Source organism: Sylvia atricapilla, chromosome 3 (assembly GCF_009819655.1).
Source record: "Sylvia atricapilla isolate bSylAtr1 chromosome 3, bSylAtr1.pri, whole genome shotgun sequence".
NCBI classification, from domain to species: Eukaryota; Metazoa; Chordata; class Aves; order Passeriformes; family Sylviidae; genus Sylvia; species Sylvia atricapilla.
Window position 1 is genome coordinate 16,395,091 of NC_089142.1, and position 21,202 is coordinate 16,416,292.

General features: G+C 41.8%; 2 protein-coding genes across 7 annotated transcripts in view; both read right to left on the reverse strand.

Annotated features, from left to right (window-relative positions):
• RNF144A (ring finger protein 144A) overlaps positions 1 to 10,708 on the reverse strand; it is a 62,768-nt gene extending 52,060 nt beyond the window's left edge. For 4 of the 6 annotated variants that reach the window (XM_066314847.1, XM_066314844.1, XM_066314839.1 and 1 more), the window contains exon 1: positions 10,556 to 10,708. The gene's annotated coding sequence lies outside the window, so the exon portion shown is untranslated. Of the gene's footprint in view, positions 1 to 328; positions 523 to 2,784; positions 2,813 to 10,555 lie in introns of those variants that run through there. The other 2 variants (XM_066314841.1, XM_066314842.1) reach the window with 2 other exon arrangements.
• Positions 10,709 to 12,403: 1,695 nt separating this feature from the next.
• Positions 12,404 to 20,502, reverse strand: RSAD2 (radical S-adenosyl methionine domain containing 2). Its single transcript, XM_066314849.1, has 7 exons — positions 20,432 to 20,502; positions 19,975 to 20,385; positions 19,625 to 19,786; positions 18,959 to 19,188; positions 17,990 to 18,139; positions 16,293 to 16,325; positions 12,404 to 15,716 (listed from the first exon to the last, which is right to left on the reverse strand). Exons 2-7 carry the CDS (start codon positions 20,303 to 20,305, stop codon positions 15,552 to 15,554), a joined length of 1,071 nt encoding a protein of 356 aa, XP_066170946.1. The 5' UTR covers positions 20,306 to 20,385; positions 20,432 to 20,502; the 3' UTR covers positions 12,404 to 15,551.
• Between the last annotated feature and the right edge of the window lie 700 nt (positions 20,503 to 21,202).

Here is a 21,202-nt window from a genome sequence, read left to right on the forward strand (position 1 = left end):
AAAGACAGAAAAGCTCAAAGCACAGTGATAAAAGGCATTTTAATAGATCCATTCATGCTAATACAGGAGATACTGTGTGCTGAAAACAGGGAAATATAATACATTTCTAGTATGATAGGCCAGAAGATTTAATTGCTAGCTTTGCTTTGAACCTGACAGCTATTACTACTCTACTAACTCTTGGATGCACTTCTAAAGCAGCTTTGTCATTTTAGATTTTTAAGAAGAGACAGTTGGATTTAACGATCAGGTTTATTATAATATATATAATAGAAAAGCACACAGAATTAAGCCTTCGTGAGAAGACAATTCCCCATCACATACACACCTGCTTATTAAAAAGCTGGAATGGAAAATGTCTTCCCTGTATTTATTTTTTCCCCTCCAATGAAGAGCAAACAATCAAGCCTTTCAGTTAAAATAATAAAATAATGATTTCATATTCATTTTACTGGATGAGCTTTTACGAGCCTTCCAGAAGATCCCCAAATACAGTAAAGTTGAATAATATTGTATGTATTCCTGTAAAAACATAGAGGTAGGTATATCACACCATTAAAAAAATAATATAATTGTGTAGGGAAAAAATGTTTTTCCCACATGGCTAGTATAATTTCCAAGGGAAAAATACTAAAATAATGTGACCATAATTTGGATCTGAGCGTGGTGTAAAAACAGTCTAGATTTTGCAACTTTCTCATAATTGTATGAGAACATAAACCCATTTTTAATTCATTCATTCGCAAATACGTTTAAAGCTAGTGTTCACTTAAAAGTTCTAGAGATAAATTAAAATAAAAAAGGGTCTAATGTTCAGTCTGATCGAGAAATCGACACAAACTTAACCTGACCTCCTTTTGTTAGTCAATCATAAAGGGACCAAACTAGTTGTCTATAACCTCAGATACATTGAAACATACAAGATAATTGACTGAAAGAAAAAAAGGAAACATTCTCTTTCATGTTGAAGACCCCAGATTCACATTCCTTCCCTCTTGAAACTTGACCACACAGGAGATGGACTGCTCGAAAAGAAACACACCGGGGAACTCCTTTCAGGCTACAAAGTGGCCACACAACACACCAAGAGGCACAGATGTGCGCTGAGGTACGGCTGCATTTAGCATAGGCTAAGCCAGATGGACTGACTTGACACAGCCAAAATAAAGGTAAAACAGGAGGCAAGAAGAAATTGATATAATGGCATTATCTCAAAGCTCCCTGTAACCCTGGAACTTTTGGGGATAGTCTCCCTATGCCTGTTGAGGAGAGCTGTCTTAAAGTGACTGTCATTACTCTTCTACATCTTGCGCCATATCAGACATTTCCCAAAGATACTCTATCAGTTAAGAGAAGACTATGGTTCTCAGATGGAAAAGGGAATTACATTCAAATTATCTTTAGTTTTCTGCCTCAAGTTTCCCACGGAGTCTCAAAACTAAACCAACCAACATCCTCTCCTCCTAACACACACAGGAGAACACAGGGACAGTGTGTGAAAAGAGGGAAAAGATCCAAATAGGAATTGTCATGAAGGAAAATACAGCTCCATGTACAGAGGACACAGCCCCTTCCCTATGCTCATTTGTGACAAGGCATACAATGCTGCAATTCATAACACCACAGTAGCCAAAGGCCCATTCAACCTGGCTGCCTTCATGGCTAACACCAGACAATCCTCTGAGAGGGTTCTCAAATAATTCACATCTTTCCCATCACACAGCATTCCTCATTCAATGGTGGGCACATCAAGCCTTCACACATTAAGAGTTCACAGTTTAAAATGTACCATCAGATGCCAAACATTTGTTTATTTTGTGACAGACTGCCCCAAAGCCACTCTTTACATCTGCATACCTTGCATATGTGGTACTTCCCTGAAACAGATGGCATCTACAAAAGTATACTGCATTGAGTGGAAAACCACTGTATTTACATTATTGTTTTCTAAGGAGTTAATATCTTTTTTTTTTTTACAGTCTCATTATACTCATTAACTGTTAACATCCACAGAAAATGTCAACATTCAAATCCAGCAAATATTTTTGGAAATAATTTATGCAAAGTATTTCTAATTCAAAATATTCTCATTTCCTTATTTCCCTGTACTGAATGGCTGCCAAGTAGGAAGAAAAATATGGAAAAGAAGAAACTGGAGGAGGCTTTTTGTATTATTATTATTATGAAAAGTTAATTTGTTTCAAAGAAATATGAAAACAGTATATTCAGGAAAAAAGTTCTCTGCTAAATGAGGGAATCTTTTCTGACCCCTGCAGACTTCCCATCACTGCTGGTATGTAATAGTTTTAAATGTCAGGAGCCACCTCAATTAAGCAGAAAGTCAATTTGGCACTTAAACTCCCTAAGAACATAATGATGCAATCACAGAAGGTTATGTTACAAAGCCCTTTTGAGCATTTAATAAATGCATTAAAACATGATGTGCTTTATCTGATGCACATATTCAAAAATGAAGTGCCCGTATAAAATAAGAACACAAGTCTTCAAAACTATTCTTCATTTTCTTGTTACAGCACTTACTGTTTTCAGGTAGTGGAGTTGTACATATTTTCATTGGATGAAAAAATCAAAGCCTGATTGATGTCTGTGAACAATCTCCCTGAGTAACCTCTGATTTTCTCCCACTCAAGCACTGAAACAGTCGGACATCAAACACAAAGACTTTAGCTAATATGAAATACATAAACTCAGGTCTACAGCTCCCACAAAATGCATTTCCTATATATTTCTAGGAACACCTACTTGCTGATGGTCAGATAATACCTTTCTGCAGCCTTTTGGCAATTTCCAAGACCTCAGACTGTCTTTCCAAGACCTCAGACTGTCTTTCCAAGACCTCAGACTGTCTTTCCAAGACCTCAGACTGTCTTTCCAAGACCTCAGACTGTCTTTCATTTAGGCCTGCTTGTTTTAAGTTTCTTTGACTGTAAAGAATTTTTTAAGAGAATGATTTCCACTCTTTCCTGTAAAGGTCCAGATACTGTGAATTCTTCATAACCAACAGGGCTGGATAAGTCCCACATTAAGGCAATCACATAGAAACTCCCTTGTTATTGAGAAAACAATGATTTTCACATTAGTTGAGGTAATTTTGATAGGACATCCTTACGTGCACATATTGTTTCACCCTGGAACTCTCCAGGTTTTAGTTTTAGTAACATCCTGTCCAGCACAGCACAGAAACCGTTTTGTTCTGCAAGGTTTTTGTGGGTCTTTTTCCCCTCCAAAATTAGCACCATCTTTGTCCTTCCACAGTTCAAGATCAGAACTGGTTGATAGCACAGTGCAAATACACTGTTATTTCAATGAAAAGGATGGATTCAGTCTCATGGGGTGAGAAATTAAGCTGTATGAGAAAAGATACTAAGGTGAAAGGCAAAAAGCAGAGCTCCTCACTGCCCTTGCAGCAATCCCTCCTGAAGTTGCCACTAACAGCAGTGTTGCCAGCCAGCAGAATGGTACATTACTATTATTAGCACAATGAAGGGGCATGACAGTTTGACTTTTCCTTATATTGGCAGCTGTGCTGAATCATTCCATCCAAAAGCAATGATTCCTACTAATAAAAGTTACAAGGATATGCCTGTGTTGATCTTAAGTTCAATACAGTAGAATCATGGAGGACAGGAAACAAAATCAAACCAAAGAAACACCCCTAAAAACCTATGCAGACCTTTCAGAGAAAACAGAGCAAAACAGTGAACTTTCCAAAAAAGAACAGCTCCTGAAAACACATTTATCAGTAACTATAAGACTGCTTCACAGCAGTAGTCTAAATTGAAAAACAGGGAACACAGTCAAACATTCTATTTCATTCAAATCTGTGAACTTCAGCTTTCTAAGGAGCTAATGGAAATGTGAAGTGACTGATGCAAATATTTAGCAGTAACTGACAGTTTGCTAAAAAGACTATCACATTCTTTGGATTCAAGAGTTGTCTATGAATTTGTCATACCTTGATTTTTGACTAAATATGTAAAATGAACTGAAGTTATAACTACCCTGTTGCTCCCTCTGAAGTGAGATTTTAATTTTAATACAATGACAAGCTAGAACAAAAGAGAAGACAGACAAGTGGCTTATCACACTCCTAGTGACTCTACAGATGCAAAGGGGTTAAGACAGTAAACCCACTAAGAACTATTATGTTCTGCTCTCAATAAAAGCCAGTGGTAAAACCTTTAAGAATATATTTTTCAGACATAAATCTATGGTAACAGTCAGTGCTGCTGCTCCAGTGGGACATCACATCATGCAAGAAAGGAGATAGGTGACATGAGGTTACATATTCTGAACACCACTACAGCTGATGCCCAGTGACAGCAGTTTGATGGAGCCAAGCTGTTTGCCTCAACAAGCAGCAGAGGTGAAAAACTACAGAGGAGAGAAGGATGAACTCACACTGCAAAGAATGGCTCCCTCAGAGCCACGAGGATCCAAAGTACAGGGCACAACTAAATACACAGAGCAGAGCCAACAACAGCATGGAGAGGTGCCAGGGTCAGCAGCACTGCTTTGAGCAAGCTTCACACAGCACAAATTCTTCCAGCACAACCTTCCCCAGGGCCAGGGACTGTCACATCACATTGTAAAGAGAAACAAACAAGCTTGTACCCTTGAGACAAACTTACACTCTGCAGATGAGTATGAATGGATGAGCATCCAAAAACTTCCAAAGTTTTTAAGTGCTTACCATCAGAACTACAGCTAATACATACTGCACCCTTAGCTAGAAGCAGTTGCCTTCAGCTCTTGTAGCAGCTACAAATTCACCACCATATTGTGCTTAACCTGTATCGGTTTCACTCCTCAGTGACGATGAGGAAGAGACAACTGCTCTGTTCTGCCTGAGGCACAAAGCTTACGACCTCAGCTCAGTCCCTGGAGCAAGCCAGAGCTTAGCAGGCTCCAAGCTTGATCCTGAGATCAACGAGAGCAAACAACAAAATGGAATAGCCATCAACAGCCCTCCTGAGCTGGCACATGCATCCTACAGCTGTGACTGCGGTTATCTGACCTCTCACAGCTTTCCAGCGACAGTGAGACCTAGTGAACACTGTCACAACTTTGCTAGGAAGTTAGACACACACATACACCTGAGAAACAGTAATTGACACCAGCAAAACCTGGTGATTTAGAGTAGAGAGAAAGCACCAGCAAGCCTTTCAAAATACAAGATGTCAATAAATATCAGAAGTAAAAAAAAAAAAAAAAAAAAAAAACCAAAAAACAACCCAGAAAAATCTAATAAAAGTTGGGACTTGGTTCGGCTATTTTGATTTTTTTTTTTTAATTTAAATATCGTATGCCTTTCCACAAATCTAACACACCTTATACATCCTCAACATGTATCTTTTGGTCAGCACTTTTTCCACAAAAGTAAGAACAGACAGTACACATCAAAGGTAAAAGTAATGCATAATTAATTTAAGAAAGTAGGTGTGTGTAGGTGTTTTCTCCTCTAGGCTCCAACTGCATGACAGGAAATACATTATTCATGAAGCAAGATGATGGTACAACATTAATCAAGTCAGCATGACAAGACAAACAAAGACCAGAAGATGTATTCAACAGATAGCAGTGTGCAAAAGTGATCAGCTAACTGAAAGGTTCACACAGAGTCTGTTTACAGAAAACAAATACTGAGGAGAAATACAGAAATAAGACTGAATGGTTCCCGTTTGCATCCTCTCAAGTCTTGTTCCATTTGGGGAACAATCGCTATACAATTACAAAAAATATGTTCCTGGGTGTCAAAATAATTGCTCTAATATAGCAAAATGATTTAAAAGACAAGAGTTAAAATAGTTATTTTAACAAACAGGAATTCACATAAGCAGAACATATGAAGAGCAATAATAAAATAAAATCTTTATAAAAATCAATGAATCTTTTTCTTATCATGCACGTTTTACTAGATTATACAGCTGCTTGGGGCTAAAAATTAAACACTTGCTCTTCTTCACATTCATAACTGTTGTAAAAATATTCAAAAATTAAGGAACAGTACCATTTGAAACAGTGTCAAAAATAGGAGCACAATGTAAGTTGATTTGTAAGCAACTGAGCCAGTAAAACCCAGTTTCTTAGGAATGTGTATCAAAGTTTCAGGAAGAGTTCAGACTTCAATATGTCCTTCAGCAGGCATCTTTCCATCTTCCATGGCTGCCTACTGCCAGAAAAGGTGTAGGTTTATTGAAGATAAGACACTACTGTCGCACAAATGCAACTGGAATTGCTCAAAAGGTTTAGAAATTAAGAGCAAGAATGAAAGTCAGACATTCACAGAGAGTTGCACACAATCTCTATTTTCTCAGAAAACCAGGCTAAAATACACATATATATATATACACACACACACTGACTGCACATAGCTTTGTCTTGAACTTGCAGTTTCTGTTACAAGACTGCATGAGCATGACCACACAAGTCACAGAGCATTGCTCTCATTCTGTCTGGATGGATGTATTTCTTAATACGGGAATAGAGAGACGAAGGGAAAACTGTTTCCCTTAAGTAGTAATAGAAGGAAACCAGACTTAAATAAAACATTCATTTTCCTCCTAAAAGGACAAACCCTGTTTGAAGTATCAGGCCCAGAAAAATACAGTTGCTTTACAGAATGCAGCAACACCGCTCCCAGGGAGGGGGCACTTGGGCAAGGAACAGACTCTGCTCACCCATATCACCACAACCACCCTGTGTGCTCACTGCAGGGAGGCAGCCTTGACTGAAAGCATTGTACAGGAGGACAGAATGCAACCACTTCTGATGCATCTGTCAGACCTGGCCCCATCAAGATGCCATTTAGAGTAATGAAAAGTAAAAAGATATATTTATATACCTACGTTGCATAAAGTGTTGTATATAGAATATGTTTTATATACATACACATAAAAATGTATATAGAGAAATTAATATCTGTGAGATTATAAAATCTGCACACAGATCTTCATCAGCAATCAGACATGAAGCAAATCAACTGCTGAACAGCAATGACAGAAATAATAAGCACAGGAAGAAGCTGATCATGTACCAGATTATCAAGGGCTAATAATGGATTTTTGCCTCAATATATTTTCCTAATTAATTTTCATATTCCTTGTGTTTCATATTCCTGGCTAAATATGAGTCCTCTGCAAGGACTGGATGTGTAGAACAGTATACAATTCTTATCCTATATATGATCTACTTATTAGAGAGTGGAGTTGAGACAAAGGCTGGTCAGCTGAAACTGTCTCCAAGAACCAGTGACAGCTTTCATAGCTCATGGTTCATACTGGAGTTTTATGGTTACAGGAAATAACCCAAATACTCTGGAAACAGAACAGCCAGTAAAATTTCCAAGTGAAATTCAAAAATAAAGACTCCAAAACTATGGAGCCAAAACTGGTCACAAGCAAAGCAGTGATCAGTGCAAACAAAGCTGAACATTTGTATGTAATAAAAAAACTGTGCTTGAACCTGGTAAGTTAGAACTTTATTTTCCAGACAACCTGCAAGATCCATCCACATTCTGAAGTGAAGTATTTTGGATGATCTATTGGACATCATGAAGAAGAAAAAGTTTGTATTTAATAAGCTTTAGTGCATTTTTTCAATCACAAGTGATTTCCATTCAATATAATCAGGATGAAGTAGTATTAAACTGTCATACTGGTACCTGGAGGATAACAGCAAGGTGTTTCAATGCAAAAAGCTACCACTCACTTGATATTCTTCGAATAAAATGGCGAAAATGCTGCTGTAATAAGGAAATAACATAGTCATGCCAAGTCTGGAACCATCTGACAAGTTATTCTGTCTTCACAGTAAATAAAAAGTTACCAGACATACTGATTCACTTTCTCTGTTCCTCATTTTCTTCAGCCTTTTTGAGAAAGGACACTTAATGGAGTTACCACTATAAATGGAACCATCAGCAAACATCCAAGCCATTTAAAAATCCGTATTATACTACCACTGCCAGCTCCAGAATTTGCTGACTGCTTATGCAGAGAAACTGCAAGCATTTTTGATCCCAGCTGATTAGGAAACACAAAAAACATTCCTATCACTTTGCAGCAAGCAGCCAAAAGAGCAAGTATATTTTCAACAATTCCTGCCAGCCACCAGAACTGAAAAACAGATATTACCATTATGATCTTTTTGTCTGATCTCCTTTGAAAGGTCAGGGAAAGATGAATTTTATGAGCTTGTTTCTGCAAAGCAATCCAGAAAAGGATATTGCCTTATAAAAAGAACAGCTGATCACAGCCTAAGTTAGATGCAGCAGAATCACTATACCATTCAAAATGAGTGGTAGGTTGGTTTGTAATTGTATTGCATTTCCTTTTTGTAACTCAAGATTTAAAAAGGGACACAATGAAAAGCAAGTCTTCTAATCAAACCACAGACTACAACTCAACTGCATAATTATTGATACTAATCCACAGGATATATAGTGGCAAGTATAACAAGTTCCAGTTCCTGCTGCATCTGTGCTCACCGACCAGGCTGCAGGATGATCAGAGCCATTATTTTTCCCTGATTCAGCACTGGGAGGGCAAATAAGAGTTTTCTGCCAGCCTATGTGAGCATTCTTGAAAACACAGCAGATACACTGAAGCCATTCATACCCACTGTATGACACTGCAGCCAAAACTCATGTTTAAGACAGCAGCTTTGTCCTTTAGCTTAACTGAAAGAAAAGTTGTCAGAAGTTATAAAATACCCCACATGATATCCAACAAATACTTGAAATGTAGGACTGGGGGAAAAAAAAATCCCACACTTAAAACCAAAAAGTTAAGCAGTTATATAGTCTTTTTCCCCTACATATTCTCACATTAAAATACTGAATTAGGGGGAAAAACCCCCAACAGTCTGTGTTACTTTTAATAGTGTAAAAGTGTAATTTTTAATATTGTGCTTCAAGGGAAAAAAATCTACAATAACTACAGACAACAAACACACAATTTGAACTAGCAGCTCCTAGGGCATGAATCATGGTGATTTAGATATAAGGGGAAATCAACCCTCTCTTTTACATAAAGGATGGCTTATTGCAAATAGTTAAATTGGAACATCCATCATTGTAGTATTATTTCAATCACAGATGGTTTCTCCCTCTCATAAGACACAGACTGCACAAGAGGATAATGACAATGAGACATGATTGCCAGGGAAGGTGGGGAGTAAAGAAATAACACTTCATCCCAAGGGGCAAGGATGGTGGTGGGAGAAATCCTGTCTTTTTCAAGACACTCCAAAACAAAAGGAACTATTTTTCCCTCCTACCACCACCCTTCTTGCTTGATCTTGCCTCTCTTAGGTATTTAACAAACTTCATGTCAGGACACCTTGACATGTTCACAACCAAGAAAAAAAAATCATATTTTTTCACTCACGTACCTCACTGCCAGAGGGGAAAAAAAAAAAAAATCTTAAGTTTTCCCACACTTATGTGGGAAATCCCATTGAAGTATAAACCAAGGATTTTTATTAAAGGCATGAATCTTCCCCTCACCATACTACAATCCCACACACTGTTTTATCCCCCAGTAACCCATCATTAGCCTCCGATGCCTGTGAGAGAAGCACACACAAGCAGACAGACCAGTCTCCAGAAGTTTAAACTACTGATGTAATCTCTCCAGTAGCACTCTGCCCAAGAACATGTAACTTCAGTTTAGCCACTCCTGGGCCAGCACTGATAAGCTAATGTGAAATGAAGCAATCCATCTCCCAAAGTAAACAGTTGTTTGGCTACGCAGGGAGCAATATAAACAAATGGATCTATTTATACATCATCATTTATGCTTGTTGTAGAACAGGAATGTTATGTTCCAGGGCAGAAGTGACAGTATTTCCAAGAATATAGCAAAAATTCAAGCAGCTGGTATCTTCTTCCATCAGCCTACCCCGCTGACACTCTCTGTTCCAGTTCTATAGAAGCAGTAAACACATGATGCAGGGCCTGATCTGTTTAGGAACAAGATAACCTTGATCCAGCGGGTGGGGGGACAACCTCATTATCGTGCCTGTGGGTTCTTCCAACAGCTCAAAAAAAGTCCACGGTAACATCACCCCAGCTCAGGGAAGGAAAACGCGAGTCTTACTTCCACCCCTGCAACCCAAGCGATCTGGTTTCTCGCCAGGCTGCACACTCCGCTTGTACTGAGAACGCTGGCTGGGGGTGGCACTCCACAGACCCCTACACTCAGTATTCCGCCCTCTCCGAAGAATGGCTACTGCACTCCAGGGCACTGGGCTCTTGGAGACGTTCTCGCTCGTACACGGAAACCCCGGGACGGAGCACCCGCGGGGCTGGGGAGCCGCTGTCATTCCGCCCCCAGCGCGGCGCTCCGCCGGCGGCACCGCTCCCGACACAGCGCCCTGCCGGCCGGGGGCTCCCGGCGGGCAGCAGCCACAGGGACTCCGCCGCCGGGGGACGCCCGGCACAGCCCGAGGCTTAAAGGGGTCGTGGGTGCCCCGCGCCCCCTCCCGCGGCCCCACCGCCCCCGAGGCTCCCCGGCTGCCGCCGCCGCCTTACCGTGCCGCCGCAGCCCCTGCCGGCGCGGGCGGTGCGCGGCGCTGTCCCGCGCTATCCCGCGGAGCCGCGGCAGGACGCCGCCGCCTCAGCCATGGTCTCCACCCCCCGCGGAGCCGGAGTGTGCGCGCCGGGCGCCGCTCCCGGTGTTTTCTCGGGCGGAGAGGCGGCGGGCGGGGTGAGGGCGGGCGGGGGCGGGCGCGCCGGCAGCGGGCGGGCGCCATTAACGGCCGCGCTCGCGCTGCCGCCCACTTTAAAGCGGCCGCGCCAGGCCCAGCGGCGCCCCCTGGCGGCGGCGGGAGGCGCCGGCCGGCCCCGGGCGCGGGGATCCCGGGATTTCCCGCTTGGCAGCGCCGCCGGCCCGGGCGTGCCGAGCCCAGCCGAGCCACGCCGAGCCGCCGGCTTTACCGTGGGGCTTTTCATCTGCCTGAAGCGATAGCACCTCGGGTTGCCTGAGCGTGATGGGCCGGGCCCAGCAGGTCCGTCAGCGCCAGGGAGAACAACGGGGCTGGTTGTGCAGAGGAGGCGGGGGGTTTGTCCCGCCTGCCAGGGAAGGAAGGAGGACAAGGCACGGCAACCATGACAGGCACGGTTGTTCTGCGGGAGCTGTTCGAGCTTTCCCTGCTGTTGGTGTCTGTGCGGAGCATGGCCGGTCCTCCTGCGGCAGGAGCCGCAGCGAGCGGGGAGGCGATGGGAGCTGCCCGGCGGATCCATGCGGCGCTGCTCAGCCCGCGCCGCTGCGGGCGTGACACGGGCACAGCACCCAGCCCAGGGTGACACAAAGACACACACACAGGGCACAGCACCCAGCCCAGGGTGACACAAAGACACACACACAGGGCACAGCACCCAGCCCGGGGTGACACACACACAGACAGACACACACAGGGCACAGCACCCAGCCCGGGGTGACACACACACACATACATAGAGCACAGCACCCAGCCCGGGGTGACACACACACACACACAGGGCACAGCACCCAGCCCGGGGTGACACACACACAGGGCACAGCACCCAGCCCGGGGTGACACACACACAGACAGACACACACAGGGCACAGCACCCAGCCCGGGGTGACACAAAGACACACACACAGGGCACAGCACCCAGCCCGGGGTGACACACACACAGACAGACACACACAGGGCACAGCACCCAGCCCGGGGTGACACACACACACACATAGACAGGGCATAGCATCCAGCCTGGGGTGACACAGACACACACGGACAGACACACACACAGCGCAGCAGCCCCGGGTACGGGGCACAGAGTGTCTCACTGCAGCACTGCTGCTGGGCACGGGGCACACCATCGCAATGTGCGGGAGGGATGGCAAAGGGGGGTAAAAAAGCTAAGCATCCTCTCACACGCAGCCAAATATTGTGAAAAGCTCAATTTGAGGTTGTCTAGTAGAAGAATTTACACCGAGCCTGAAGATGGAAGATGAGCTTGAGAAGCTGCTTGTCTTCAGTCTTCTAAATAGACTGGCTTTTCTCTCTTATTTACCGTAACAGAAGATAATCTTATTTTTGTCCTCGGATGTTTATGGATAGCTGCGCCTTTCGTGTCGGCTGTCATCTGAACAGCACAAGGTATTTGAACTGTCTTCTCCCAGCACAGACCAGTCCACTCAGGCTTGTAACAAGTGCCTTTCATCAGGAGGAGAATCACCACCATTGTTCTCCATTTCGGCCTGGATGCTGCCCTTGGCACCGTGCAAGGACCCCCCGCCCCTCCCCCCCTCAATACAGACTAAATGCATCCAGAATTACAGATCTCTTGTGAATGCAGCCACACATCCTGCTACTATGGCTTATATTACAGAAAAAGAAAATACAGACAAACTTAGGAAAATGGAAATATTTATTGAAAGGTGCAACACACTCATGAAATATACTTAGCACTAATTATTTGACACTGTTACTCCCAAATTCATCGTTTGTAACATTCAAATATATCAGCATCCTTCACACTGAAAAAGAGGACATCTTAAAGTGCATTTTAAGTGACATTTTATTCATTACCCAAGGTATAGCCACAATTTTATCAGAAGTCATCCTCCCAAACACTCATTCTCTAAATATTTTACAAATAGAAAGAATTGTATAATTTTAGTAGAACTCAGTGTCAGTTCCTTCCCAATACAGCATTTTTAGCAAGTGTGTAGCTGCAATAACATGATACTATACACAAACATGCAATTAAGCATATCTGTGCTTGTAAGACTTAAATTTAATCTTGACTTCTCAGGATCACAACATAACTGCAATCACTAAGCCTGGGAGTAACCCAATTGAATTCAATTTTATTTTTCTAGTCCCATACTGAAAGGAAGCCCCTACTATACAATGAAAGCCTAAAGTCCACTTTTGGTTCAATATGAACTGTATTTGTAATTATTTTTTTAAATAAACTAGATAATCAACTGTAGCAATTTTTTTTTTGCTGTCATACACAAAAACAAATTTTGCATATAAAAATGCCAATAGCTGTTAAATAACTTAATCTACTCTCAAACTGTAATGTGAGATTCTTCATTTCCAATGTACACAACTCATATTTCCTTTGAAAAAGAGTATCACACAGAGCAGAAACTTTTTTACTAATTATGTATGGTAACAAGAGGTGATGTGAAATCTCTAACATTTTAAGAAGGTAAGAACATGGGGCCTTCTAACAAAAGCCATCTCAAATGTCTGTGCATTATTTACTGGATTTTGACATTTACAGCTCCTTCTTATTTCTCCTGCAGCTTCCTCTGTAGGCACAGAGGAAGCAAAAGAATAGCCATTTACAAGGTAAAATGCAAAGCAAGAATGGCGGGATTTCTGGATCTAAACAGGAGTTAGTGCACGTCATATCTGTGTGCTGTGCTACAGCTGGCATCTTCTGCAGAAGCTGCAGGGTGGTAGATTTTTTGGTACATTGATGCACTGAATCTTTTCCCATGCTGGGACTGAGCCAGCAGCAAAGGAAAATGCTTCTTTTCTATCTATATGGTGTAGGTACTGAGGAAGAGACTAGATATAATATCTGAGCAGGGGAAATCAAACCCCAGTTACATAAATCTGCCTTGCCCATAGAGCCAGGGAGAACTCCAGCCAAGGTCAGTGAAATAGCTGCCAAAGGACTGTGGGGTTACTGTGTGTGGGCCACATTTTAAATGTCACTTAGTGTTGATACAAGGAAAAAAAAAAAAAAAAAAAAAAAAAAAAAAAAAAAAAAAAAAAAAAAAAACCTGAAATGTCTGTATCTAAGAAGTGTTGTGACTGCAAAATGCAAAATACAAAGGGACAAAAGAGCACCACTGAGTATATTTACAGTTAGGACAGTAAAAATAGAAACTGAAGGAATTATAAATGGAAATATTTTCACAGCGTATTCAGAGGAGCACTTGCCCTTACACAGAAATAACAGCTCCTACTTAACTATTTTCCCCCTTCAATTCTGAAGATGCATTAGGTGAATGCAAAACATTTCTTTCAAAAACTTCTTAAAAAATCAACTAGCATTTCCAAAAAAAATGAAAGAAGGTGTCATTTTCTCTGTGTGGTACATTTAATGCATGCTGGCTCCCAACTGCTGCAAATATTTAAATGTGTGAGACAGTGCAGACATTGAGTTCAGTGGACAGGATGAATGAGTAGTGCTGTCTCACTTCTGCTCTGTGCAATGCCTATCCCTGTGCCCAGACAGAGGGAGTATGAGATTAGTTAAAATTGAAAACCTGCAATTATGAAGCCATAACAATTGCCAGAAAACCAAGAATGAGGGCAGTATATTAGATTCTTTTTCAGGTTTTGAGGAATTTTTTTTTTGTATTTCTTATTGATGCTACCTGCTCTTAAAGGCAGCTCTCACAAAGCCAAATTAGTTTCATTTAACATCTGCAAGTTAAAACAAAGTTTAAAACAAGGTTGCTTGATATATGAACTTTGTTCTTTGTAGTTCCATGGCTTAGCAAAATAAAAAGCTACTATGCAACAGAAGACATATGTCAGGTTGCTCTACATGGTATTAATTAATTTGAGAAGTAACCTTCATCAGAACTGTATGCCCACAGTTCAAAAACAGTTTAAAATAATAAATCAATATTTGCAGACAAAAGGAAAATGGAGATATTAACAAAATTTCAATGTAACAGGTTGAACATTGAAACATTTCAATGTAAACCATGTTTCACCATAGATATTTGTTAGAACTAAGGACATTGCCAATGTGAAATATGAAGGTGTTTATCATTAGGTAAAAGGTACTTCTAGGTTATAGGATGGATGAATACAATATATTTTCATTATTAAAAATATGTTTTCACAGAAAATTACATCCCACAACATTTTTGCAAATATCATGTGTACATACTGAGGAAATGGAGAAGTTGCTGGTACAATTAAGTCTTAAAGAATAAAAATTGCCAAAATTTTCGCCTTGATTTCCTTTTAAATACTTATTACTTAATGATACCCAGATTTTGATCCTCTATTACCCCTGGAAAAAGCAGAGGCTGCTTCTAGAGGCCTGCCAGCTGGCCCTCTATTGATCTACCCAGGAACTGCAATCCCTCTTTCCCTGAGAAACAGGCAGAATGCATTTCCTGATAAGAATTTTGACTTCTGCGTCATTGCAGCTGTTTAGAATTAATTAGAGATTGGTGTGGGTTTTTTGGTTTCTTATCTGGCATGCACACTCATTTTACTCATAGCATTTTATAAAAAACATTTTTCCTTTAAGTCCTTGGTGCAATGGACTAGAAAGTTTATTTCAGAGATCTGTTCATGTGAAAGCTCTGAAAATATTTGGTCATGCTCTAGAAAATAATAGACAATGTAACCTGCATTTTAAAAACATGTAAAATATTCACATATAGAGTTATACTGAACATCAGTCTGTGTAAAATACCAAGTGTGGTTAAAAAATTAGATACAAGTATACACTCACCTATAAATATACACCTATTTTTACAGAATGCACTGCCCTAACTCATTATATTGAGTCACCAGTCCAGTTTCATATCAGCTTTACTCCACACATACTTTCCTCCTCTTTTTAGGAACATCTTCTCATCAAATCCACTGAATTTTATAGCTGCTTCTACACCAACATCCAGAATAGACTTGGAAGGTTCTTTCCGTCCATTTCTACAGTTTAGAAAACGCATCTGGAACGTAAGATAGATAAGATGATAAGACGCTAGAAAGTCAATCTGCAAAAGCTTAATTTTTCTACAGACCTAAGCAAGTTAAACTGCAATTCCACAAAAGCCTCTGTAAGTGCGTGAAGAGGTTCACTCTAGTCCTTAGAAGGCTCAGAAACTCATGGTTGGACCTGTGATATATCTTAGCAGGAACAAAGCAATATTATAATTTTTGAAGATTAAACATTGGCTCTTCAGTTGCATGTAAACCAAGTGGGCACTCTGAAACTTAACTCTCAGGGCAAGTTCTGTATTTTTATATTAAAGAAAGAAAACCCAAAAGATTTCCTGCAAAAATATACATCTACACTTTAAGATTTGTGATGCAAGGATTATGCATGTAGGCTGATGGCAATTTCTCCTTAGGTCATACTAGATTACAGCTCACAGTATGTCTCATGGAAATTAATATCATCTGCTCCTTGTACTACATGGTAAAATTGTTTTATATGATGCAGAGTAAATTTAACTGGTTATTGCTGTTATATACATACATACATATACTAGCATACAAATACCATATATCAAAAAAAGACTTACATATTCATCCAGAATGAGGTATGAATCCCTCATCTGTAATAGATCAAACCAAAAAAACTAAGTTAATATACAAATCAAGAATCCATTCTACAGAAAAATAAGGGACAAAACAAGCAATTATTCATTCAAAGTCTGATACAAATCTTTGAAACAGTTGCTGTATTACCACTATTTCAGGGATCTTGGATGAAATTTACAGAAATAGATGACAGAGTTACTAGAATAACTCCATGAATGAATAAGCTAGTAATTCCTGGAATATGATCTTTCCAGTGTCTAATTGAAATGTGGGTCCCAATTGGATAAAGGTGTTTTAAATAATAGCCACACTTTCTATTAACTTCTACATCAGAAGAACTTAGAATTTTGCATGCTGAAATGATCATGCCATTTTCCAAACAAATGACATGACCATTTAAACTGGAGTGCTTAATTATTACCCCACCAAACAAAGGTGTTCTCGCTCCTAGGTAAAAAAGTTCTCAGGTCTAGACAAAAAAATATGTCAACAGCTGAAATAAGACAGGTTCTCTTAGCTAGATAGTCGTGTCCTAAACCTTCCTTAAAATTCTCTGGGTATGTGGAGCTTGCTGCTATGTAGAACAGGAAATCTGATCAGTTTGGTGTCTGCCTTTCACACAGGTTTACCAGTAGTCACAGTCTTCTGGAACCAAGCCTACCATGGGAAGCCTTTTTTGTAGGACTTCCATTTTTGAAAAAAAAAAAACAAAAAATAGAAACAGTTCTGGGTTCTCATCTTCACCCTTTCTCTGATGAGTACTCCCTCTCACCAAATGCCTTAAATGCTAACTGCAGAGCCCCACTTTTATGTCTTACATATCAAAGCCAACCCAGTCTGCTCACTTCACCTCTACATAATTAAGAAGTGAACTGTAAATGGAGTCTTAATCTGGAGAGGAAAAGGAACACAAGATGGGAGATTTAAGGCGTTCCTGAACTTGGTTCAACTTGCTATTTCTTCTTTTAGTTAATAAATTTTCCTAACAGTGAGTCTTCTAACTCTCCCCATCCCTTGTTTAGGATCTGTAAGTATTTACAAAATGGCCTGAGCTCCACCCTTAGGCACCGAAGTCCTTTGGTGTGGTTAATGTAAGCTGGATGGCAGCTGATCAAGTTAACTGGCAGGCTCTCCAGAGCACAAGGAGTCTTCTCCTGAATAAAGAGCCTGAGTGTGCAATCCAAAAGAGTCCAGATAGAAAATGTTAAAAATGCAATTTTATTGTGAGAGGGATTACCCAAAAATACTAGTTCGGTGCTGTTCCTCAGTACCCAACACAGTGCTGGTTGGGATGTTGTTTTATTGATTTAGGTTGATGATACTGGCATAATGTGACATCACAGTCAATCTCTATTTATAAAGTGTGTTTACATTAATTTTGAACATTTTCAAGATCTTGTGCCCAAGCCAGGAAGAGTACTCCCAGTAGTGTCCACAAGACTGGGAGCAATGGGTTTTTACTCTTCTGCTAATAACTTTGTTGTCAATGGAAAGGCTTAAAGAAAATTAAAAATCTTGGCTTCCACCATAACAGTACCAGTTGCTGGTAAAGTTGTACTGCACCTGTTCTAAGCCACTATTAATAGGGAAATTATTAGTTGCCATGAGAGTTTCTTGTTCCTTTCAAATATTCTAGCATTATTTAAAATAAATTACAAAGGGACAGTTTATTTTTTACCTTCTGATTAGATTCAGGTACCAAACAGGAAACATCTTTGTGGCGATCCAGGAATCTATCAAAGTCTTCATCACTAATAACAAATTTTTCTGCCTCTCTTAGAGCATCCTCACCACTGTTCTCCCCTTCAATAAGCAGGCACTGGAATACCTGAACAAAGAAAGCACCTGGTTAAGACTTTATGTTTTCACTTGCCTTGAGGATAAGAGAGTTCAGTCTCAGTAAAAATGTCTTTAATTTTTTTGTCAGTGGAGCCAAAATGACACAACTTGTGATAACTGAATACTCCCCAAAAGACATGGTGCAGATTTATTTTTTGTAACCTAACATTATGGGTTCTAAATGTTATAAATTATGATTTTCCTTATTATCTGAGATTTCACTTACAGTGTTTTTCAGGGTTTGGGTTTTTTTTCTGAGTAATTCCATGTGTATAATATCCATGGGGCAAATAATGACAAATTACTCCACAAGTTCCCCCATAATTATGTCAAATTATCTCTACCCATTTTCAAAATTATTTCTAGTAAAAATTATAATGTGTACACCAATTCTAATGCTCTATAAGAGAAAATTAATATACACTTATATCTTGCTAACAATATGTTGACTTTAATGTATCATTCCCCAGTAATTTTTCCTAATTTTCTCTACACCATAATACATTTTCATATGTTACAGGCTTTCTGTGTTAATTTGAATACACTAAACCAACCTAGATCTGAAATAGTATTTTCTGTACATAACACAACCAGAAAAAGATTCTTGACCTACTGGGCTCCATTTAAGTGCAGAACGGGACGGAACCTGTCCCAGCACTATGCAACATTGACAAGTAGGCTCCTAACACTAGCCCAAGCTGGATATGGAGGTTAAGATGTAGGTCAATAGAGGTTCAGACAACTCCAGAACTTCACTTCATCTTCGCTTTTCTTTGAACAGGAAACGTGGTATATGCTACTTTCTTACCTTCCAGCGCACAGGGTTAAGTGCATTGATCTGCTCATTCATATCTTCCTCAACATTAAATCTGTTGATGACTGAATTTATTTTAAAAGCAACAGCATACTCTCGGCACCACTGTCTCAGTTTATGCAGATTTTCCACATGGTTCTTCTTTCCTTGACGACGGCCAATTAAAACATTGACATCCTCATCAAAACTGTCACATGAAATTGCCAGAATATCTAAATATTCACCTGAAAACAAGTTTTAAAATTTGATTAATATCCAGTCCATCAGCTAAAAGCTGTTAGAACTCTACTCACTTTCATTTCCTTGTCATCCATCACAAAATGCCATGTAAATGCAGTTCTGTGAAGTCATCCACTCAACCACAAAAGCCACATCAACAGCAGCATCAAACTACGTATTTTGTGTCTGTGTGTCCCCAGCATTATGGAGACAGGCAAAACTATTTTTTTATTACACCATTATACCAAAATGTTTTTGTGGTATAATGCCTATGTTTACAACAGGTAATCAACATTGTTTCCCTCATATTTACATTTGGTTTGCAGTTACTATAAGTGAATCACTATGAAACCCTCTCCCAGTTGCCCCCAAGCCCATCTATGGGTGAAGCTGCACCACAGGGGCTCCCCAGTGCAGCTGTGCCCAGTAGCCCCTCCTTACCGTACTTCTGGAACCACTGCTTTCTGATAAGGCTGCCATTGCTGACGATGCTGACACTTGGCAGCTCCAACTCCTGTTTGCAAAACTGGACCAGTTCGCCTACAAATTCACCTCTGTCCTGAATAAACGGTTCTCCTCCCGAGAAATTGATTTTCTCCATTCCTAGAGAAGGACCAAAGAAAGATGCTATGAACCTCTGCTCCCCATCGCCTGCTCCTCCTGTTCAATGCTATCAATACCCCACACAACGGGACAAGGGACATCACCGGGATAACTTTTTTCACGACATTTGGTCCTGCGGGGTCCCCCCTCCCCGTTTCCCTCCCCGGCCCCACCTTCCCTGGACTCACCTGCTTCCTTGAGCATCGCCAGCCCCCGCTTGGCCTCCTCCAGGGGCAGCACGAAGGAGGTCTTGGCCGTGTGGAAGCAGAAGCCGCACTTGTAGTTGCATTGCCGGGTGAAGTGGTAGTTGACGCTGGTGGGTGTCGGGGGCGCGTCGTCCCATTCCTGCTCCCGCTGCGGCCGCGGGGCCGAGTCCCGCCAGCCGGGCAGGGACAGGGACAGGGACAGGGGCAGGGGCAGGGGAGCCAGGCTCCAGCACAGCGCGCCCAGGCGCCCTCGCAGCGCCGCCAGCACCCCCCGCCCGACGGACAGCAGCTGGGCCAGCAGGGCCAGTTGCATGGCTTGGCTCGGCTCGGACCCGGCGGGATGCGCTGCGGTTTTGGACCCGACTGGGCACGGTTCGCCTGGACTTAGTTCGGCTGGGGTCGGTTCGGCTGGTCTCGGTTCAGTTCAATACGAACTGACTCGGCTCGGCTCGGCTCGGCTCGGCTCGGCTCGGCTCGGCTCGGCTCGGCTCGGCTCGGCTCGGCTCGGCTGGCAGGCTGCAGAGGGGTGCCCGGCGCTCCGCACTTAAATAAGCGGTGACGGCCTCCCCTCCCCGCCCGCCCCGCCTGACCGCGGGGAACCGCTCGGTTTCGTTTTCCCTTTTCCAGAAGCGAAACTTGGCACGGAGACTCGGACGCGGTGTTTTCCTTCTCTCGCCCTGCCCCACCCGTTTCCCCACGGGTGTGTCGCTCTGCCCTCCCTCAGTGTCCCCACGCCCCAGAGCCGCTTCTCGGCTACGGCCGCCGCAGAGCCCGCCGACTGCCCAGGAGCAGCTTTGAGCACCTCTGGGTTTGAGCGGGTCTAGCGCCGAGGACTCCTTTTGATGTGTGACATCTCACTGACTTTGGCTCTTGTCGTTAAACTCGTGAAGCAGGGGGAAAACTGAGCCTGGGTAACTGCACTGCACCTTTGTCAGGCAATCAGGAACTCCTATAAGCTTAAGCAGTTTTGCATAGAAGAGCAACCCCAGTTAACAACCTGATGACTCCAGATACATGAAAAGAAAGTAATTGCAGGTTCTTTAATTCTTGGTCTCCAATAATGGAGACCAATTCTTGATCTGCAGTAGCAAAGCTGCTGCACCAAGCTGAGCACATGGTTAGCCTTAACAGCAGGAACAGCTGGCAGCCTGAGACGAGACACTGGTGAATGTTCACTCATGGTAACAGCAGGAAAGACCAGGACCAAGCT

Coding starts and splice junctions, on each gene's coding strand:
- RSAD2 (XM_066314849.1), bottom strand. CDS start 20,305: ATGCAACTGGCCCTGCTGGCCCAGCTGCTGTCCGTCGGGCGGGGGGTG. Junction 19,787..19,974: donor GGCGATGCTCAAGGAAGCAG/GTGAGTCCAGGG, acceptor GTCCTTCTCTAG/GAATGGAGAAAATCAATTTC. Junction 16,326..17,989: donor TACCTGAATCTAATCAGAAG/GTAAAAAATAAA, acceptor GATCTATTACAG/ATGAGGGATTCATACCTCAT.